Genomic DNA, 15,996 nt, shown 5'->3' with positions numbered 1-15,996 from the left:
CATTGATTCCTCGAAAAAATACCTTTTTTTATTTAGTAAAACTGATCAAAACATTTGGTCCTTAAAGTAGGCTATCAAGAGGACCATCTCCATATAGAAATTTTTGACTTGTACGGTTGACCTAAGAGATAATTAAACAGCTTACCCTGCTGAATCATTTGTTGCTTTGGTGCTTCTGGGAAAAAAGTATATATATATATATATATATATATATTGATAGATAGATAGATATTTCAGTTCCCCTCTTGATGCAACTTGCTTTGATGTCTATTTTTTAGCTTTAATTAATTAGAGTCTAGCTCTTGTCAACTTTCCTTATCTTGTTGTTGTAATTAGTTTTCTTCTGTTGTATTTTTTTTTTTTTTTTTTTTTTTTTTTTTTTTTTTTTTTTTTTTTTTTTTTCAAAATTCGTTCAAGAATTTTTAAGTAAGCGTACATAAAAAGTGATTTAGTTAATTTTCAATTACGTAACGATTCAATAAACAATACTGTAATGGTACTGTTAATTACAAGGGCCCTTCGAAGTTCTGAGAATTAAGGCCAAGTGGTGGAAACATTTGAAATATTAATAATGTTATTTGAAGTGCAGCCGAATTAAATTAGAACAAGTATAATTATAAATAGCAGCCACTGAGAACAGGACGCACGTATAGATGCCAACACTTCACTGCTAAATTCCATACAAATTTCTCCTTGGAAGTCCTCATATTTCACCCCTCTTTTACTTGGAGCTAGCTCAAATGGTAAGGTGCGTCAGCCATTAGCATGTTCTCTAAAATTTAAATCTTATTAGTTTTATTTGTTGAGTAAGTGGATGATAGACCCACACCGTATCTAAAATTAAAAAAAAAAATTGCACAAGAAATTATTATCCATTAGTATAATTATAAGAAAATAAATCTTTCACATAATTTTAATGGTCTTTCTGAAAAAAAATAAAATAATAAACGATCAGATTTTCATTAGATATTGTTAAGTTGTCAAACTTTTTCTAGGGATGATTATAATTTAACGGTTAAAAACATGAACTACAATCCTCCTATATATATAACACGACATTGTTAAAATGTATGTTTCTTACCAGTAGCCGAAAAGATTGAAAACAAGCAAGAATTGGTTCAAGTATTATCTGTGCTTACGACAACCCAAAAGATTTTTTCACTAAAAAGGTTTCAAAAACAACAGGGAAATGAATTGTTCTATAAAAACGAGTCCCCGGTTTTCCAATGCAAATAAAGAAAAAATGTTGTGCAAAGCTAAAAAAAAAAAAAAAAAAAAAATCCAGATCATCTTTAAGACCATTAATAGTACTCGCACATTCTGCTCGTGTGAGCAAATGTCAACGCTATAGCCCATTTGTGATCTATCAAAGCTGTATGTATATATATATATATATATATATATATATATATATCTTTTCTCAAAATCATTTATATATACACCGAATCCGACACCTCGCCCATTGTCCCACTTCCAATCTCTCTCAAACCTTTTAGAGAGAGAAAGAGCGAGAAACAGAAGAGACAGACAAAGCAAAATTGATCAAGTCCAACCTTATTCAATATGAAGCTCATTTGGTCTCCAGAAACCGCTACAAAAGCGTACATAGAAACTGTAAAATCAGTGAGCAACCTTATCAAACGCCAAAACCCTCTAAATCTTTTTTTTTTTTTTTTCATTTTCAGTTCCTAAATAACAATTTTGTTTATTTTTCGCAGTGTGAGAAAATCAAAGAATCCGGTGTGGCCGAGCTCCTAGCCGCCATGGCCGGCGGCTGGGATGCCAAGCTGATAGTGGAGGCCTGGTCCTACGGCAGTCCGGTAGCCACAAGTATCGGCCTTGCGGTTGCCGCCCGCCAGACGTGTGGGAGGCATGTATGCATAGTCTTGGACGAGAGGACGCGCCAAGAGTACATCAAGGCCATGAGAAGCTCCACCGCGCCACCGCCGCAGCTTCCTGAAGTGGTGATCGGAGAGGCGGAGGCAGCAATGGAGGCGCTAGGAGGAGGCGTTGACTTTTTGGTGGTTGACTGCGGGCGGAGGGACTTTGGGAGGGTGTTGAGGTCGGCCAAGGTGAGCAATAGAGGCGCGGTTTTTGCATGCAAGAATGCATGGCAGCGAAACGTTTCGGGGTTTCAATGGCAGTGGGCGCTTGAGAAGGGGACACGCGTCGTCAGGTCGGTGTTCCTCCCCGTTGGGAACGGATTGGATATAGCTCACATAGGGAGTTCCAGTGGTGGTGGGGCCATGGTGTCAAGGAAGGGTCCCAGCCGTTGGATCACACACGTCGATCAACGGTCCGGGGAGGAACACGTGTTCCGGGAGTGAATTTTTGGGTGTGGGGTTTTTACCTACAGAATTTTGGGTTTCACCAACAATTTCATGCGTAATGTGTCCCCCTCTTGCCAGAGACTCTAATATGTATTTATTTTTTAGTTTTTTTTCCCCCTCTTCGCTATTTGAGTCTTTGTTTGGATCCTTAAGAACCGTGGTTATGGTTAGAAGGAAATTGTTAAGATGCTATATTATGAATTTTAAAGCATCTTAACAATTTATTCCTCTCTGATGTTTTTGATTCGAACGAAGCTAGCAAGAGTAATAGATTAGAACAAATACATTGTAAATATTAACTTTGTATGTAGATTATAAATTAACTTGAATAAATACTTTTATGTCTTTGGTATAATTAGATATATATATATATATATGTGTGTGTGTGGCTGTGTGCATTAAATCAATTTTACATAGCCAATTTGTTATGCCTTATGGCACTCTTTTGGTGGCTATATGAATGGATTTTGAATAAGGCAAAGAGAACATGGTAACAAAAACAAAAAGATAAGACCTCGTTTGGTAATGTTTCTGGATAAGTCAAAAGCACTTTTTAAATAAGTTTGGACCTATTTTTGTGTTTGGTAAGTGTAAGAATTTCAGCTGCTTTGACAACATAAATCAAAAACTAGGTAAGGCAACTTCTTCTTTTCGCTTATGCGAGAATTGGTTTCTCTTGTAAGATTAACAACAATTTAAAAATTTACTAAACACTTAACTACTTTATATCACAACTACTTATTCCTTCAGCACTCTTAAAATTTACAGGGAATTATCAGATAATTAACAACATCAAATAACCGTATGATCAGTTCCATTTTAGCTTTTCATGCATGGGCATCTCTCAAATGGTATTTTATTCTTGGAAGATGTTGGAAGGAAATTGTCAATATGTAGTTACAAGGAATCTTTCAACGACCGTTCCAAACCAAAAGTATACGGAATAATTCTAATTATCTTTATCTCTATTAATCATCTCAGCTTGGTGGCCAAAGGGACACAGAATTATTTTTTCAAAAGATGGTCGATTGAGATATGTTAACCATATAGAATTTTATGACTAGATATCGTATTGGCACCCACATCTTTGTCAGTTCAAAATCTAATTGAGATCTTTAATCATTTTAAAAATGAGAAAAAAAAAAGTTCAGACCTTTAAGAAAAATAAAAAAAGCATATTCTTTTGTTCTGAATAGTTTGACATATTAATATATATTTTTTAAAACCTTTCTTTTTTTACTAATAAAAAAATGATTAGATGTGTTAGTTTTGTCACGCCCCGAAGCCGGGGTCGGTGACGTGGAGGCTCGATTAGGAGTAATAATCAAAATTCAAAAGTAAAGTATTAAGTAAATTCCTAAACAAGCCTCCGTTTCGTTGAAAATGTATTACAAGGAAGAGGTCTAAATTTGAACCTTAACATCACTCAGGGTTTCACCCACAGGATATGCAGCATTGTACATACATGACCATATAAATAATATTACAGACATCAACCACAGTCTAGAAATCCAAATATCAGAGTTTACAGAATTTACAAATTCTTACATTTGTACACAGGGAGGATGATCACAATCCTCTCCAAATCGAGTAGTAGCAACTCAGTTACTCCGCACTGCTCCTAGAGTCGCCTGGGAGGGGTTTAACATTTATAAAATAATAAAACGTGAGCGAAAGGCCCAGTCGGATATAATTGAAATAACTTTATAAACCAATAAATAAATGAGTAAATAAATAATGAATAAACAATAAAATAAATATAGACATTCAGTTCCAATACAACAGCCGGAACCTCACATCCTTTTTCTCAAAAGAAATATAACTGAAAATCTCCGTATTACAGACATCAACAAGTAATTTATACTATGATAAATTACTTACACAACCACAACATGCCATATCACCCCGGGCCGGGTTTCGGGTCCTGCCCCCAAGGATTGATGCACTCTCCACATCCTATCTAGGCCATCAGCCGGTTTACTGATTGCAAGATATCTTGTCTTACGAAACCATTCATTAAACTTTATGAAACAGTTCATTATACTCCCCAGAATTCTTTCGCAAACATGCCCTTTCTTTAAAACATTTGCAAGGCCAAAATTCTTTTGAAAACAAGCTCACAAAGGAAAGGGTAAGAAATCCTACCTCGTAAATATCAAACCTGTGGCTAGCGTTACTCTACTCCGGCTTTCGCTTCCTCAAGCCCCTCAATATGAGTCCTCAGCTAGCACTGATATAAAATAACACTTTAGGATCCGATCCACATTCCTAAAGCAATTTCAATCTCAATTATATCCTTTCGGATTTCCTATTAGTGTGCCATAATTCAATTACCGGTTTCACAAACCATTTCATGTTTCAAATCATCATTTCAAGGGTTTTTAATCTCAAAATATGGATTAAAGATGCTAATCCATTCACTTTAGATCCCCAAATGAAGCTAATTTGGGTTCTCCTTGAAAACTGAGGTCAAAATGACATTTTTAGGCAAAACAGGATCAAACCCCGTGTACACCGGTCGACCGGTGACAGAGCAGTGCAACACCACCGGTCGACCGGTGGTGTGCACTTCGGTCGACCGGTGGAATCAGTGCAGTCCGGTCGACCTGTGAAGAATAGCAGGGCGAGGAAAACCCGCGGAATCAGCCCAAAAACCTGCAATTTCGGTTCCAAATCGAAATATCTCAAAGGGAAACCACTATATTCAGGTTCTAAGTACTAAATCAAGTCTAAAGAACCTAAGGTCTCCAATTTCTACTATGGTTTTACTCAAAATCCATCAAAATCCATTTCGAACCAAGAGAGGTTTTCAGAAATCTTACCTCAAATTCTTCTCTTGACGTTGAAAACTTCTTGAAATTTTCCTTTGATTCGAAATCCGGCTTGATTCGGTGAAGATTTTGAATGGGAGAGAGAGAGAGGAATGAGAGAGAGAGAGATAGAGAGAGAGAGAGAGAGCTCGGGAAGGAAAAAGGGAAAAGAAAAAAGAAAAGGAAAAGAAAAGAAAAGGAAAAGACATGTGTCACAATATTTAAAATGACAATCTAGAAATGTGCTCACACACACTTCTGGGTAAAAATATGATTATTGAGAATATTTAAATACCTTGGAATTATTTAAATTTACACGTCAGAAATATTTATTGATCAATAATTAATCAATTAATCATATTAGGTACACTAATAAATCTCAATTATTTTATTTAATCCCATTTAATTCTTCAAAGTGTTACAAGTTCGTCCTCCATTTAAAGAGTTTGACCCAATTCTACTTAAAAGATGAGCACAATGTCACACAAATCACTACAAGTGCAATGCATTTATAACCCTTCTTTTGTAATATTCTCAACTTTAGTTTATTTTTTGAGTGGATATTTTCAATTTTATTAGTGGGTGCTCACTTACTAATTCTTCATATTTAACTTTTATGAGAGTCCACCAAAATGACTAGATCTTATTTCTATTTGGGAGATCTTATTTTGTTGTTATAGACTAAAAAAGAGTAGAAGAAGTTGAAGATTAATACAAAAAAATACAAAAAAAAAGAAGAAAAAAAGAAAAAATAGAAGTTAAAACAGCAAATTGGAGTAGTTTACTATTGATACTGATACAGGCGCTGTAAACCGGATCCACTTCCCACAAATAATATACAAAATACAATACAACATTTATGGAGCTAATTATATTAAAATGTGTATGCACAGGAGCCTCAAAAAAGTCAAGTCCCTGCAAGAGAGCATTACATTCCCCTTATCTATACTTCACTAAACATGGGTTGGTCACAAATTAATTTTATCTAATAATTAATAAAAGACTCTTTAAGTCTTAACTTCTATTTTCAAAGCTAGAAAAATTTGAAGAGGGGAAAAAAAAAAGAAGATTAGCCTTAAGCTTCAATCCATTGCCTTTTAGGAGAAGAAATCCTAAAAACATGTTCTTCCCCAGTGCACTTGTCCACTTTTACCACCCAGTGATGACTCCTCTTCGGACCGTCTTGAAACCTATAATTACAAGTTGTAGCAGCATTGGCACTACCAGTATTTGTACTTTTACTAACAAGTAAGCCTTCTCCAATTGGTAAAAATTGAGTCTGATCTGTCCTTAACTCATGATCACTTCCCCAAGATCCCTTATGAAGGGCATTGTACCCCACAATAAGTGCACCAACATTTTTTGCCGTACCCTTCTTAGCCGCTAGGAAAATCCCCTTGTGGTCATTGATGTCACAGTCAATGAGCACGAAATCTGCTCCTTTGAGATCGTTTACCAAAAGGGTCTTTGCGTTTCCCGTGGCAAACTCGATGCGGTCGGCATAGTGTCCTAGGGAGTTCTTGGAGGCTTGCAGGACGCCTGGGCTTGGGAGAATGCAGACCACCCTGCCACCCGTTTGATGTGCCGCGGCAACTAATGCTAGCGCAGTGGTGGTGGTTGACCCTGCTGTGCCCGCACATGCCATCACCAAGAGCTGTGCATTGTTTCCGGCTGCCAATGCTGATATGAACTCGGCTGTATCTGGCTCCTTGCCCCTTTTTCTCTGAACATGCAATGTAAAGCAGAAAAACCTTATTAAGACATATAAAAAAAAAAAACTTATATCGTAGTGTTTTTGAATGTCAGATCATATCAAACGCAAATAACACACATAAATAAAATACTAGAACATAATTAGTATATGAAAACTTTATGTCATTATGAAAGCATTGGCAACATAAGGAAAACTTTTCAAGACTAACCATTTTGAGGGCTCTGAGAAAGGCTTTCGTGGCATTCTCAGCAGACCAACAAGCCATAATTTTTTTTTCCCTTTTCTCCTTTGATTCCTAGGTTTCCTTGTTTGAGAGAGCTTTAATATTACTGCTTTGCTTCAGAAGTAGAGAAGCATTGGCCTTATATATTGTGTGGGAGGGACTGGGAAAGAGTTATTACAGTCTGCAGAGGAGAGACTAAGGGCCCATATGTGCTATTAATTGTTTGCATGTGAAGCATCTGAGGAAGGTTTTAATTGAAGATATTCTTTTAAGCCAACTGGCAATGTTGAAAATTTAGATTAAGAATATGAACAAAACGGCTAACTTATTATTCTTTCTAATTTTTTAAGGAGAATAGAAGGGAGTAGGTTATACTTGTACCAGTTAGTAGGAAATTATAAAATCATGCAAATTAGTCTCTCTTATTGTTATAAAATACTATGTATATATATACATTTTCTTATTTTTTCTAAGATAGAGATAATTTGTAAAGTAGACGTGACTATCTCTGTCTTCCATTCTATAGTAAGACCATATGAAACTTGCTCTTTAATTTGACTGATTTCATTCTGTAGTAGTTAACTAGCCTTTGAATAATACAAATAAGTTTACTTGAACCCACATAATATTACTGATATACAGAGTGCATTCTACATTACACAAAATAAGCATATTATCGACTGTATTCTTTTTCCTGATCATCCTATGAACTATATATACATACATATATATATATATATATATATGCAAAATATAATATTCACTTTGCTGTGTAAATTACATGTAACATGGAGAATGACACCCCGCAGTTACATCGGAGAGCACACTTAAAGGGTTGGCAAGTCCCATATATAACTCCGCAGTCGAAGCCTCAAAACTTGGCCCTAAATGCAAGTAAATCAGCCCCAGAAGCTGTCAACCAACATGTCGCTTACTTGTCCCCCAAGTTGCCAATTACTCGCAGGAACACTAACGAAACACCCCCACAAGCCTTGTTTGATAAATAAATTGGTGACTTTTTTTCCCCCCCGTTTTTTCCTAGAAAAGAAATAAATTGGTAACTAGTACCTATTTTTATGAGACCTTCCTAGATTCCACTTGAATTGTCGTTTAGTGACTATAATACTATATATATAATATATATTAGACGAGCTTTTAATTGTTATATTTTTATTAATTTTTGATATGGTGTAATAAAAATCTAATGTCATTAATCGTTATATATTTTTTTTGTCAACTATCAAATTTATTACAACTATCTTAACAATATGACATTGTTAAAACAATAATATCCACTGAAGAATAAATATTGAAATAATCATTAAAATCACACCCCTATATATATATATATATATTGTATAAAATCAAATTGCAAATAATTGACTCATCACTTGTATGTATAAATTTAGTGAGATCTCTTGGTCGCCATTCCAAAATTAATTACATGTTTAGCTAAAAAGAAAAATATTACTTGTTAGCTGTCATGTCCTCAACTTCCTGTGCATATATATGCATATTTAAAGAGGATGTCAGTCTTGTGCTTCAGCAGAAACAAATCCAGCGCTGTTGTAATTGGTCCTCGGGCACAAGGCTGCAAAGCCATTACGGTGCAAGAACATAATGGCTTTGCAGCCTTGTGCCATTATGTTGTTTCGATTTACGTACTTTTCTATTTTGATGCCATTTTGAGCATATTTAAGTTTAGTAAACTTGCATTGGTTTTAAAATACTCTCTTTTTAGTAGGAATGAAGTGCATTTGTAGAGCCGTGAAGTTTTCATTATTTGTATAAAAGCCAAAGATGTCTATTAGTATGGAGAGATACTAGTGAAGGTAGAGAACAAGTACTAGACATGTATAAATTCACCAAAAGAAAGGCATTAAACACGTATACTATAAATAATAATATCCATGATAAATTAACATGCAATTTAAGTCGCAAACGGTACAGAAAGAAGGTACGACGACGCTTGGTGACCCAACAACCGACACGGAAATCAATGTATGTCACGTTGCCCTGCCATGCACATACATTGAGAACCACAGCCTACCCTTCTTTTTATCTAATGCGTGTATCCATTTGTTCTCTTCTTGGAATAAATTTATAGCCCGCACACTTCTTAATACGTGATTTGTTTTTCTCGGCAAGTTGCATTTTGTTTTTCTAGTTTTCATCCCCAAAAGTGCCTTACCATGTGTTTGTTTCATAAGTTCAATTCCTGTTTAAATTTTTTTCGTTCAAAACTATGAATCAAAAGGAACCTTAGTTTGTAAATGAGGCACGCTGCAAGCAGGAGTTGTATCTCATTTTGTTGGAGAAGAAATGACTTGTTCCGTATATAAGAACTACAATTCAAACTTTTTTATTGTAATATTTTCTCGCATAAAAATTTAAACTTTTATTTAAAAAAGAAAAAAAAAAATACTTCTTAAAATACATAGATTTTAAATTTTTATTCTTTTAATACCCTGTTGACCCAAAGTGATTTATAAAGATTCTTCTTTATCAATGGTGATTGGTCATAGTATCCATAGTGTTGCTTCTTTTTCAGCCAAATCCTAATTTTGTTTTGCTTCTCCTGATTGTCGAGCCTGATCGACTCAACTTTTTTCCCTGCCCCCCGGCCTGTCACTTCGTTTCGTTCTTCTTCTATATCGTCACTTGAATGAAGTCACCCGATCTTAGGCCGCGACTGCAAATGAAGTTTTGCAGAAGCAAAATTAACTAAGCAAATCAAAATTTTCATGGAACTCTGAAGAGAAGAAGTGAAGAAGAAAACTTGCTTTCAAATAGACAATTTAGCTGTTTCATAACACTAGTTAAAAAAAAAAAAAACACGGGCGTGTTAGTTGTAATAAAGCATGAATTTGACTATCATATTTATTCTCTATAAGAAACGATTTTATGATGTAGACAAATAAGTTTTAATTATAATCTGATCACCATAATATAAATATTATTTAATTTGATCACTTTTTATAATATCCTAAATAAGAGAAAACAATCGATAACAAGTAAATAAAAAACATAAAAGATAAAGGATAGAAATAAAAACAAAAAGTAAAGACTCTAAGAAAGACGGAAGAGTAGATAACAACTAACAAGTAAAAGTAAAATACAAAAGGTAAAGCGCATATGTGGATAAAAAATTAAACCGCTTTTTCTTAAACACTAAGAAAAAGAAAAGAATAGATAACAAGTAAATAAAAAGTACAAAAGATGAAGAGTATAAATGGAAACAAAAATTAAACTGTTTTTTCTTAAACTGTAAATAAAAGGAAAGAGTAAATAAAAAGTAAGTTAAAGAACAAAAGACAAAGAGCATAAATGTACAAAAGGTGATGGGTATAAATGGAAACACAAATTAAATCATTTTTTCTTAAACTCTAAGTGACAGAAAAAAGTAAACAACAAGTAAGTAAAAAGTATAAAATGTGAAGGGTGTAAATGAAAACAAAAATCAACTGCTTTTTCTTAAGCTCGAAGTAAGAGAAAAATGTAGCTAACAAGTAAGTGAAGAGTAGAAAAAATGAAAGGCATAAATGGAAAAAAAAAGTATAAAAGCGTAGATAACAAGTAAGTAAAAAAATACAAAAGGTGAATGGCGTAAATGCAAATAAAAATTAACCGCTTTTTTTTAAAAGTCGAAGTAAGATAATAGAGTAAGTAACAAGTGAAAAGTAGAGAAGGTGAGGAGCATAAATGAAAAAAAAATCACTTGACACTGGTTGCTTTATCACATTGAGAAAAGAGTAGATAACAAGTAATTAAAAAATACAAAAGGTCAAAGGCATAAATAGAAACAAAAATAAACTATTTTTCTTAAATTGTTAATAAGAAAAAAAGTAGATAAAAAGTAAGTGAAAGAGCAAAAGATAAAGGGCATAGATGTACGTGAAAGGTATAAATAGAAACACAAATTAAATCATTTTTTCTTACATTTTAAGGAGAAAAAAAATATAACAAATAAACAAAAAGTATATAAGATGAATGGCATAAATAAAAATAAAAATTAACCGTCTTTTTTTTTTAAGTTTAAAATAAAAGAAAAGAATAGATAATAAATAAATGAAAAATAAAAAAAGTGAATAGTATAAATAGATAAACATGAAAATAAAAAAAAACGTAGATAACAAATAAGTCAAAAATACAAAAAGTAAAAGACATTAATGAAAATTAAAATTAACAATTTTTTCTTAAATTTAAAGTAAGAAAAAATAGTACATAAAAAGTGAATAAAAAGTAAAAAAAATATGGGACATAAATGAAAAAAAATAAATATTTCATGATAGGAATATGCTTTATCACGCTTTTATTATATAAAATATAATAGATATCATAAAACTAAAATATCACTTATCAAAAACATAAAAAAGCAATATTTCATGTAAAAAATTCTTGTCATGTGTATGGTCTCTAATAAATGTGCTCACACCAACCAGTATAAAAAGAACGAAAAAGGAAAAGAAAAAAAAAAAAAAAAAAAAAAGCACGATAAACTTGTAGAGTTGTAATACTTCCAGTAATTTAACCAACTTCTTTGGAGTCTCCTCTAAAAGTTAAAATACTTCATCCTAAAATCTTATAACCAGTGAATTCCATTCAACCCGTCATTTTCTTTGAAGAAACCATGCCTTTTATCAACCTTTCAAGCTACAGGCTATAGATTCCAAGCAATTCCAACATAAATTCTCAATAGTCAATACAGAGAAGCAAACCAGCCATACTGCTCTTATTTACAGAGTTCAATCAAACTCTAAAGTAACACGATATGGTTCACTTGTCACTTCAGTCTATATTGATTCTGACTACTTTTTTCGTTCTCCCTCCAGCATTTACGGCCTCATTATCTGGTCCCATCCCTCTAGCCCTCCGCACTTCCTCTGAAGATGGAAGGAACAATCCGCTCGAGAATGCATCTGGCTTCTGTTCGCCTCTCAAAGAACCTACATTGTTATGACATTAAGCACTTAAAATGGAACCGAGTATATATAAGAACAGGAATTTATGTACTATTTAGAAAATGTTTTAATATTGGTCTAAGGGAAAAATCTGTTATAAGGTATTACGCGTTGCTGCTAATCTAATCGTTACGGCAAACATTATTTCCAGTGTCATAAACATCCAAAAGAAGGTGGCTACGACGTTACAGAAACGGTGGAGCAATGTCTAGAATGTTTTTTGCAACTAGAATGTAAATTCAAGATCTTGAACCCTTGTAAAGTTCCAAGGCCTTGGAGGTAAAATACAAGCAATAAACATAGTTATTCCATAATGTGAACAATTAAAAGCTACTTCTTTTGGTCTTTTTGTTATGAGTGAAAAAGAAGCGGAATATACCACATAGGATGTCTGTTTTAGCATCAGATACTAACATTTACTTAATATTATTACATTAAAGTAAAAGTATATAAAGAAATAACAAAATGACAAAAACACATAGAATGTGTTCGAAAAGAAACAACTCAATAGATTTCAAATGCATTACCATGCATATCAAATCCATGTTTCCAGCTAGGCAAGTCCCCTTTAGCATTACAGTTCCATGCCTCTCCAAAGCCAGCAAGATCGCCTGGTACACAATACAGAATTAGTTCAATCATTGACCTACCTAAAAGCAAACTATCAATAATCACAGCAAGAAACATGAACTGACCTTCATCCAAATTGTGTAAAGTTTGCATCACATCCACCCTGCCATCAGAGTTAAGCTTCCTAGTGACAGTGTGACCCTGTACAATCATTCAATCATCTCAATGTCAAATAGTAGCTACAAGGTCAATCCTTTTTCTACCTTTCCTTGCAATTTAAAAGCTATATATTGGAAGGTATTAAATACATAATAAACATATAACTCAACAGAATGAATGGATGAGAACATAAAAATTTGAGTAGTAATGCCAAACAAGCGATAAAGCAAATAGAATAGCATTAGCAATTCAAACCATACCTTATCGTGAATTCCCCTTGAGATCCTATATGCTGCTTGCCCAGTTGTTTTGTCTGCTTCTTTAGTCTCCTCCACGACCACCTGACCACAACCACATTAGAAATCGAAAAATGGAGCCCAATAAAATTCAATTGTCCACGGACTGTAATTTACCCCATCACCGCCTTCTCTTCTTGTTCTTGTAGAGGTGTAATATGCTCCATCTACACCACCATAAGTGACTTTGGAAGTGTGGACACTGAAGCTACGATTCTGAGGCTTTGCCCCCTCCACCTTGTAAGGTTTATTCTTATATACCACATTGTTGCTTTCCCTCTCTGCTACAAAAAACCACAGCAAACATGGGGGACACATAACCAAATTAGATTAATACATATAATTGTGAACATTTAGAAGAAATAACCCAATTATCCGAGCTTGATTACCTTCAACAGCATCATCTGGATGCTCTACAGATGGTTCTTTACTTGACTCAGAGCAATTTTCCTCTTGTCCTTCCTCATCAGAATCCAATTCTTGTATCACAACACCCTTATCTTTAGGCCTCTCCAGTGTTCCGCTAGAAGTGGCAGGAGGACCAAACATACTAGACTCAAACAAGCTACCAAACGGGCGTGAAAAGAAGGGATCATCGAATGGATTCCTCCCGCCAAAAATGCTAGGGAACATGCTTCCGTTAAAACCAAATCCACGGAAAGGATCACCGGAGCGAAAGAAATCACCTGCTCCTCCTCGTTCGCTCTGCATATTGTGTAAATTCGTCTCTTCTAGGGGAAGAAAAACCTAAGTCAAAAGAAAAACAACATCAAATACCAATACGAATGTAACTTTAAGGGGAAAAATCAAATTCAGATGAGAAAATTACAAAAGAGTGACACATGATCATCAATGGAGACCTTAAATATAACAAACAGCATCCAAAATAAATAAATAAATAAAATTCGGATGCAAAATTACAAAGATGAATAAAAGTTGATCATCAACTGAGACCTCAGGTACAACAAATAGCAAGCCAAAAGTTTCATTCCTTTTTTTTTTGGGGTTTGTTTTTTAATATTTGCGTTGTTTTCTTATAAGAGAAACAGAAAAGATAAGCGAATTTCAATAGTGATAATTCCGGCTTGTGTAATCAGGAAATGTAAAAGAGAAAACTAAAATTCGAGAGAAAGAGAACAAAAATTTCATTTCATCGACAGAAGACAATTAAACCGACGCTATCAAAATCAAATCGAGTCACCTTTTAGTAGAAAACTCCAAAGAAAGGCAAGCGCAGGGGAATGCTTATGCTAGGGAAGTGTGAAACTGTGAATTCAGTTAATCTGTGTTGATCAGTGTTTGGATAGCGAGAAAAGCGAAATAAAAAGAAAGAAAATCCAGAGAGAGAGTTACCTGAGAAAATGCGAGGGAAAGAACCAGAATAGCCTGCGTGTGCGTCTGTATGATTCCGTTGGCGGAAGTACGGTGGTTTATATACTTTGGATAGACCAGTACTACAACGACACGTGTATGGAACACTTTTCTGCGTCACGCTAGAATGTTCGGTGAATTTAATGATTAACGACGATTGGTTTCAAATTTAAGGGGACAGTTTATATATTTAGAATTATGATTTATAATTATTTTTATTTTATATGTATTTTTTATAAAAAAAAAATATTATAGAGAATTATAAATTATAATTTAGAATCAGATAAATATAAAAAGTAAACATCCTCATATATGATTAACGAAGTAACTTTGAAAAAGAGATGATGAATTGAAAATTACCTCAGATTGAGTTATATAAATAAAGTTTTAAATCAAACAAAGTATAAAATCATGAAATGTTAGTTTATATAGCATAAAAAATAAAACGAGTTGAAAGTAGAGAGTGATGAAGGAAGAAAAGAAGAGATAATATTAATAATAAAAAAATACTCAAGTATCATTACAATTAAGTACCGTAACTAATAAAAGATGACAAAAACTCATGTCAATTTAACGAAAAAAAGAGCGCACTAATGTCACAATGACGAAAACTACACTCATGGTTAGGGATGGCAGTGGGTGGATTTGGAGCTCACTTTGTAAATAAAAACACTTAATATATTTATTTCAGTATCCGCATAAATTGACGACTTACGAGGCAGATTTCTCCGTCACAGGTTTATAATATTCACAGTGCCTCATTTATTTGATTAATTATTTTTATTGTAAAATCGAATGCGGGTAAACAGAGAATAGGGTCAGAGACCTCTAAATCTGTTCCCGCCCTGCGAGCCGCGACGGATTAAGATTATTAACCCGTTTACAATATGAATCCGCTGAAAAGCATATTTTTCTACTTCTTTTAATGTGGGACCCTACATATACATGAGTTAGTAGGTTTTTTAATCCCATACTAGTGTTAGAACTTTGAACGGGCCGCCTATAACCGTCCGAAAAAATTGAATTTGTGTCCAACAACTAAACCCGCCTGCTTGACTGAAAAAGTCAGGCCGCCCGCCCAAGCCTGAGAAGACCCTTGGACAGGCCGCGGGCCTGGTCTTGGCTGCCCGAGCCCGCCCGAATGTGCCTGAAAAAAAATATTTTTTATTATATTTTTTAATTTTTATAATATTGTATATATATTCATTTTATGGTATCACATGCTTAACAGTGCTTCTACATATGTACTATAAGGTGTCTGCACTTTTTTGGTGTGTTGCATCCGCTTCAACCGAAAGGATCATTATTTTGGGAGGAAAGCTTACAAAACTGCTCTATATTAATTTATGTCCCTCTTACACATGTCATCTTCTGGATCTCTCTATTCGTTTCGTGTTTGACAGGTGCTCGCAATTTGACAGCCTACAGTGACTAGAAAATCTAGTTTGAGATACTGAGAAGATGTTATATCAATTATGCATATATATATATATATATATATGGGGCAGCTGTCGACTCTTTACACGCTCAAAAGTACGTCCCATGCAACAGCTAGGTTTTGA

General features: G+C 34.1%; 3 protein-coding genes across 5 annotated transcripts; 1 reads left to right on the top strand and 2 right to left on the bottom strand.

Moving 5' to 3' along the window:
* The first annotated feature begins 1,560 nt into the window (after window positions 1-1,560).
* LOC21408262 lies at window positions 1,561-2,442 on the top strand. The gene is made up of 2 exons (XM_010100614.2): window positions 1,561-1,623; window positions 1,719-2,442. Exons 1-2 carry the CDS (start codon window positions 1,564-1,566, stop codon window positions 2,325-2,327), a joined length of 669 nt encoding a protein of 222 aa, XP_010098916.1. The 5' UTR covers window positions 1,561-1,563; the 3' UTR covers window positions 2,328-2,442.
* A 3,773-nt stretch (window positions 2,443-6,215) lies between these two features.
* On the bottom strand, window positions 6,216-7,119 carry LOC21408261. Its single transcript, XM_010100613.1, has 2 exons — window positions 7,063-7,119; window positions 6,216-6,863 (listed from the first exon to the last, which is right to left on the bottom strand). The coding sequence occupies exons 1-2, from the start codon at window positions 7,117-7,119 to the stop codon at window positions 6,216-6,218; spliced, it is 705 nt and encodes a 234-aa protein (XP_010098915.1).
* A 4,554-nt stretch (window positions 7,120-11,673) lies between these two features.
* On the bottom strand, window positions 11,674-14,458 carry LOC21408259. 3 transcript variants are annotated; one of them, XM_024167326.1, is made up of 8 exons: window positions 14,417-14,458; window positions 14,265-14,329; window positions 13,453-13,810; window positions 13,181-13,347; window positions 13,028-13,108; window positions 12,734-12,809; window positions 12,566-12,649; window positions 11,674-12,023 (listed from the first exon to the last, which is right to left on the bottom strand). In XM_024167326.1, the coding sequence occupies exons 3-8, from the start codon at window positions 13,772-13,774 to the stop codon at window positions 11,866-11,868; spliced, it is 888 nt and encodes a 295-aa protein (XP_024023094.1). In that variant the 5' UTR covers window positions 13,775-13,810; window positions 14,265-14,329; window positions 14,417-14,458; the 3' UTR covers window positions 11,674-11,865. The 3 variants fall into 3 exon arrangements, with proteins under 3 accessions (XP_024023094.1, XP_010098913.1, XP_024023095.1); XM_010100611.2 differs by having other exon boundaries at window positions 13,181-13,344; XM_024167327.1 differs by lacking the exon at window positions 14,265-14,329 and having other exon boundaries at window positions 14,417-14,450.
* Between the last annotated feature and the right edge of the window lie 1,538 nt (window positions 14,459-15,996).

Source organism: Morus notabilis, unplaced genomic scaffold, assembly GCF_000414095.1.
Source record: "Morus notabilis unplaced genomic scaffold, ASM41409v2 Scaffold100, whole genome shotgun sequence".
Lineage (NCBI taxonomy): Eukaryota > Viridiplantae > Streptophyta > Magnoliopsida > Rosales > Moraceae > Morus > Morus notabilis.
This window is presented reverse-complemented; position numbering and strand designations above follow the sequence as displayed.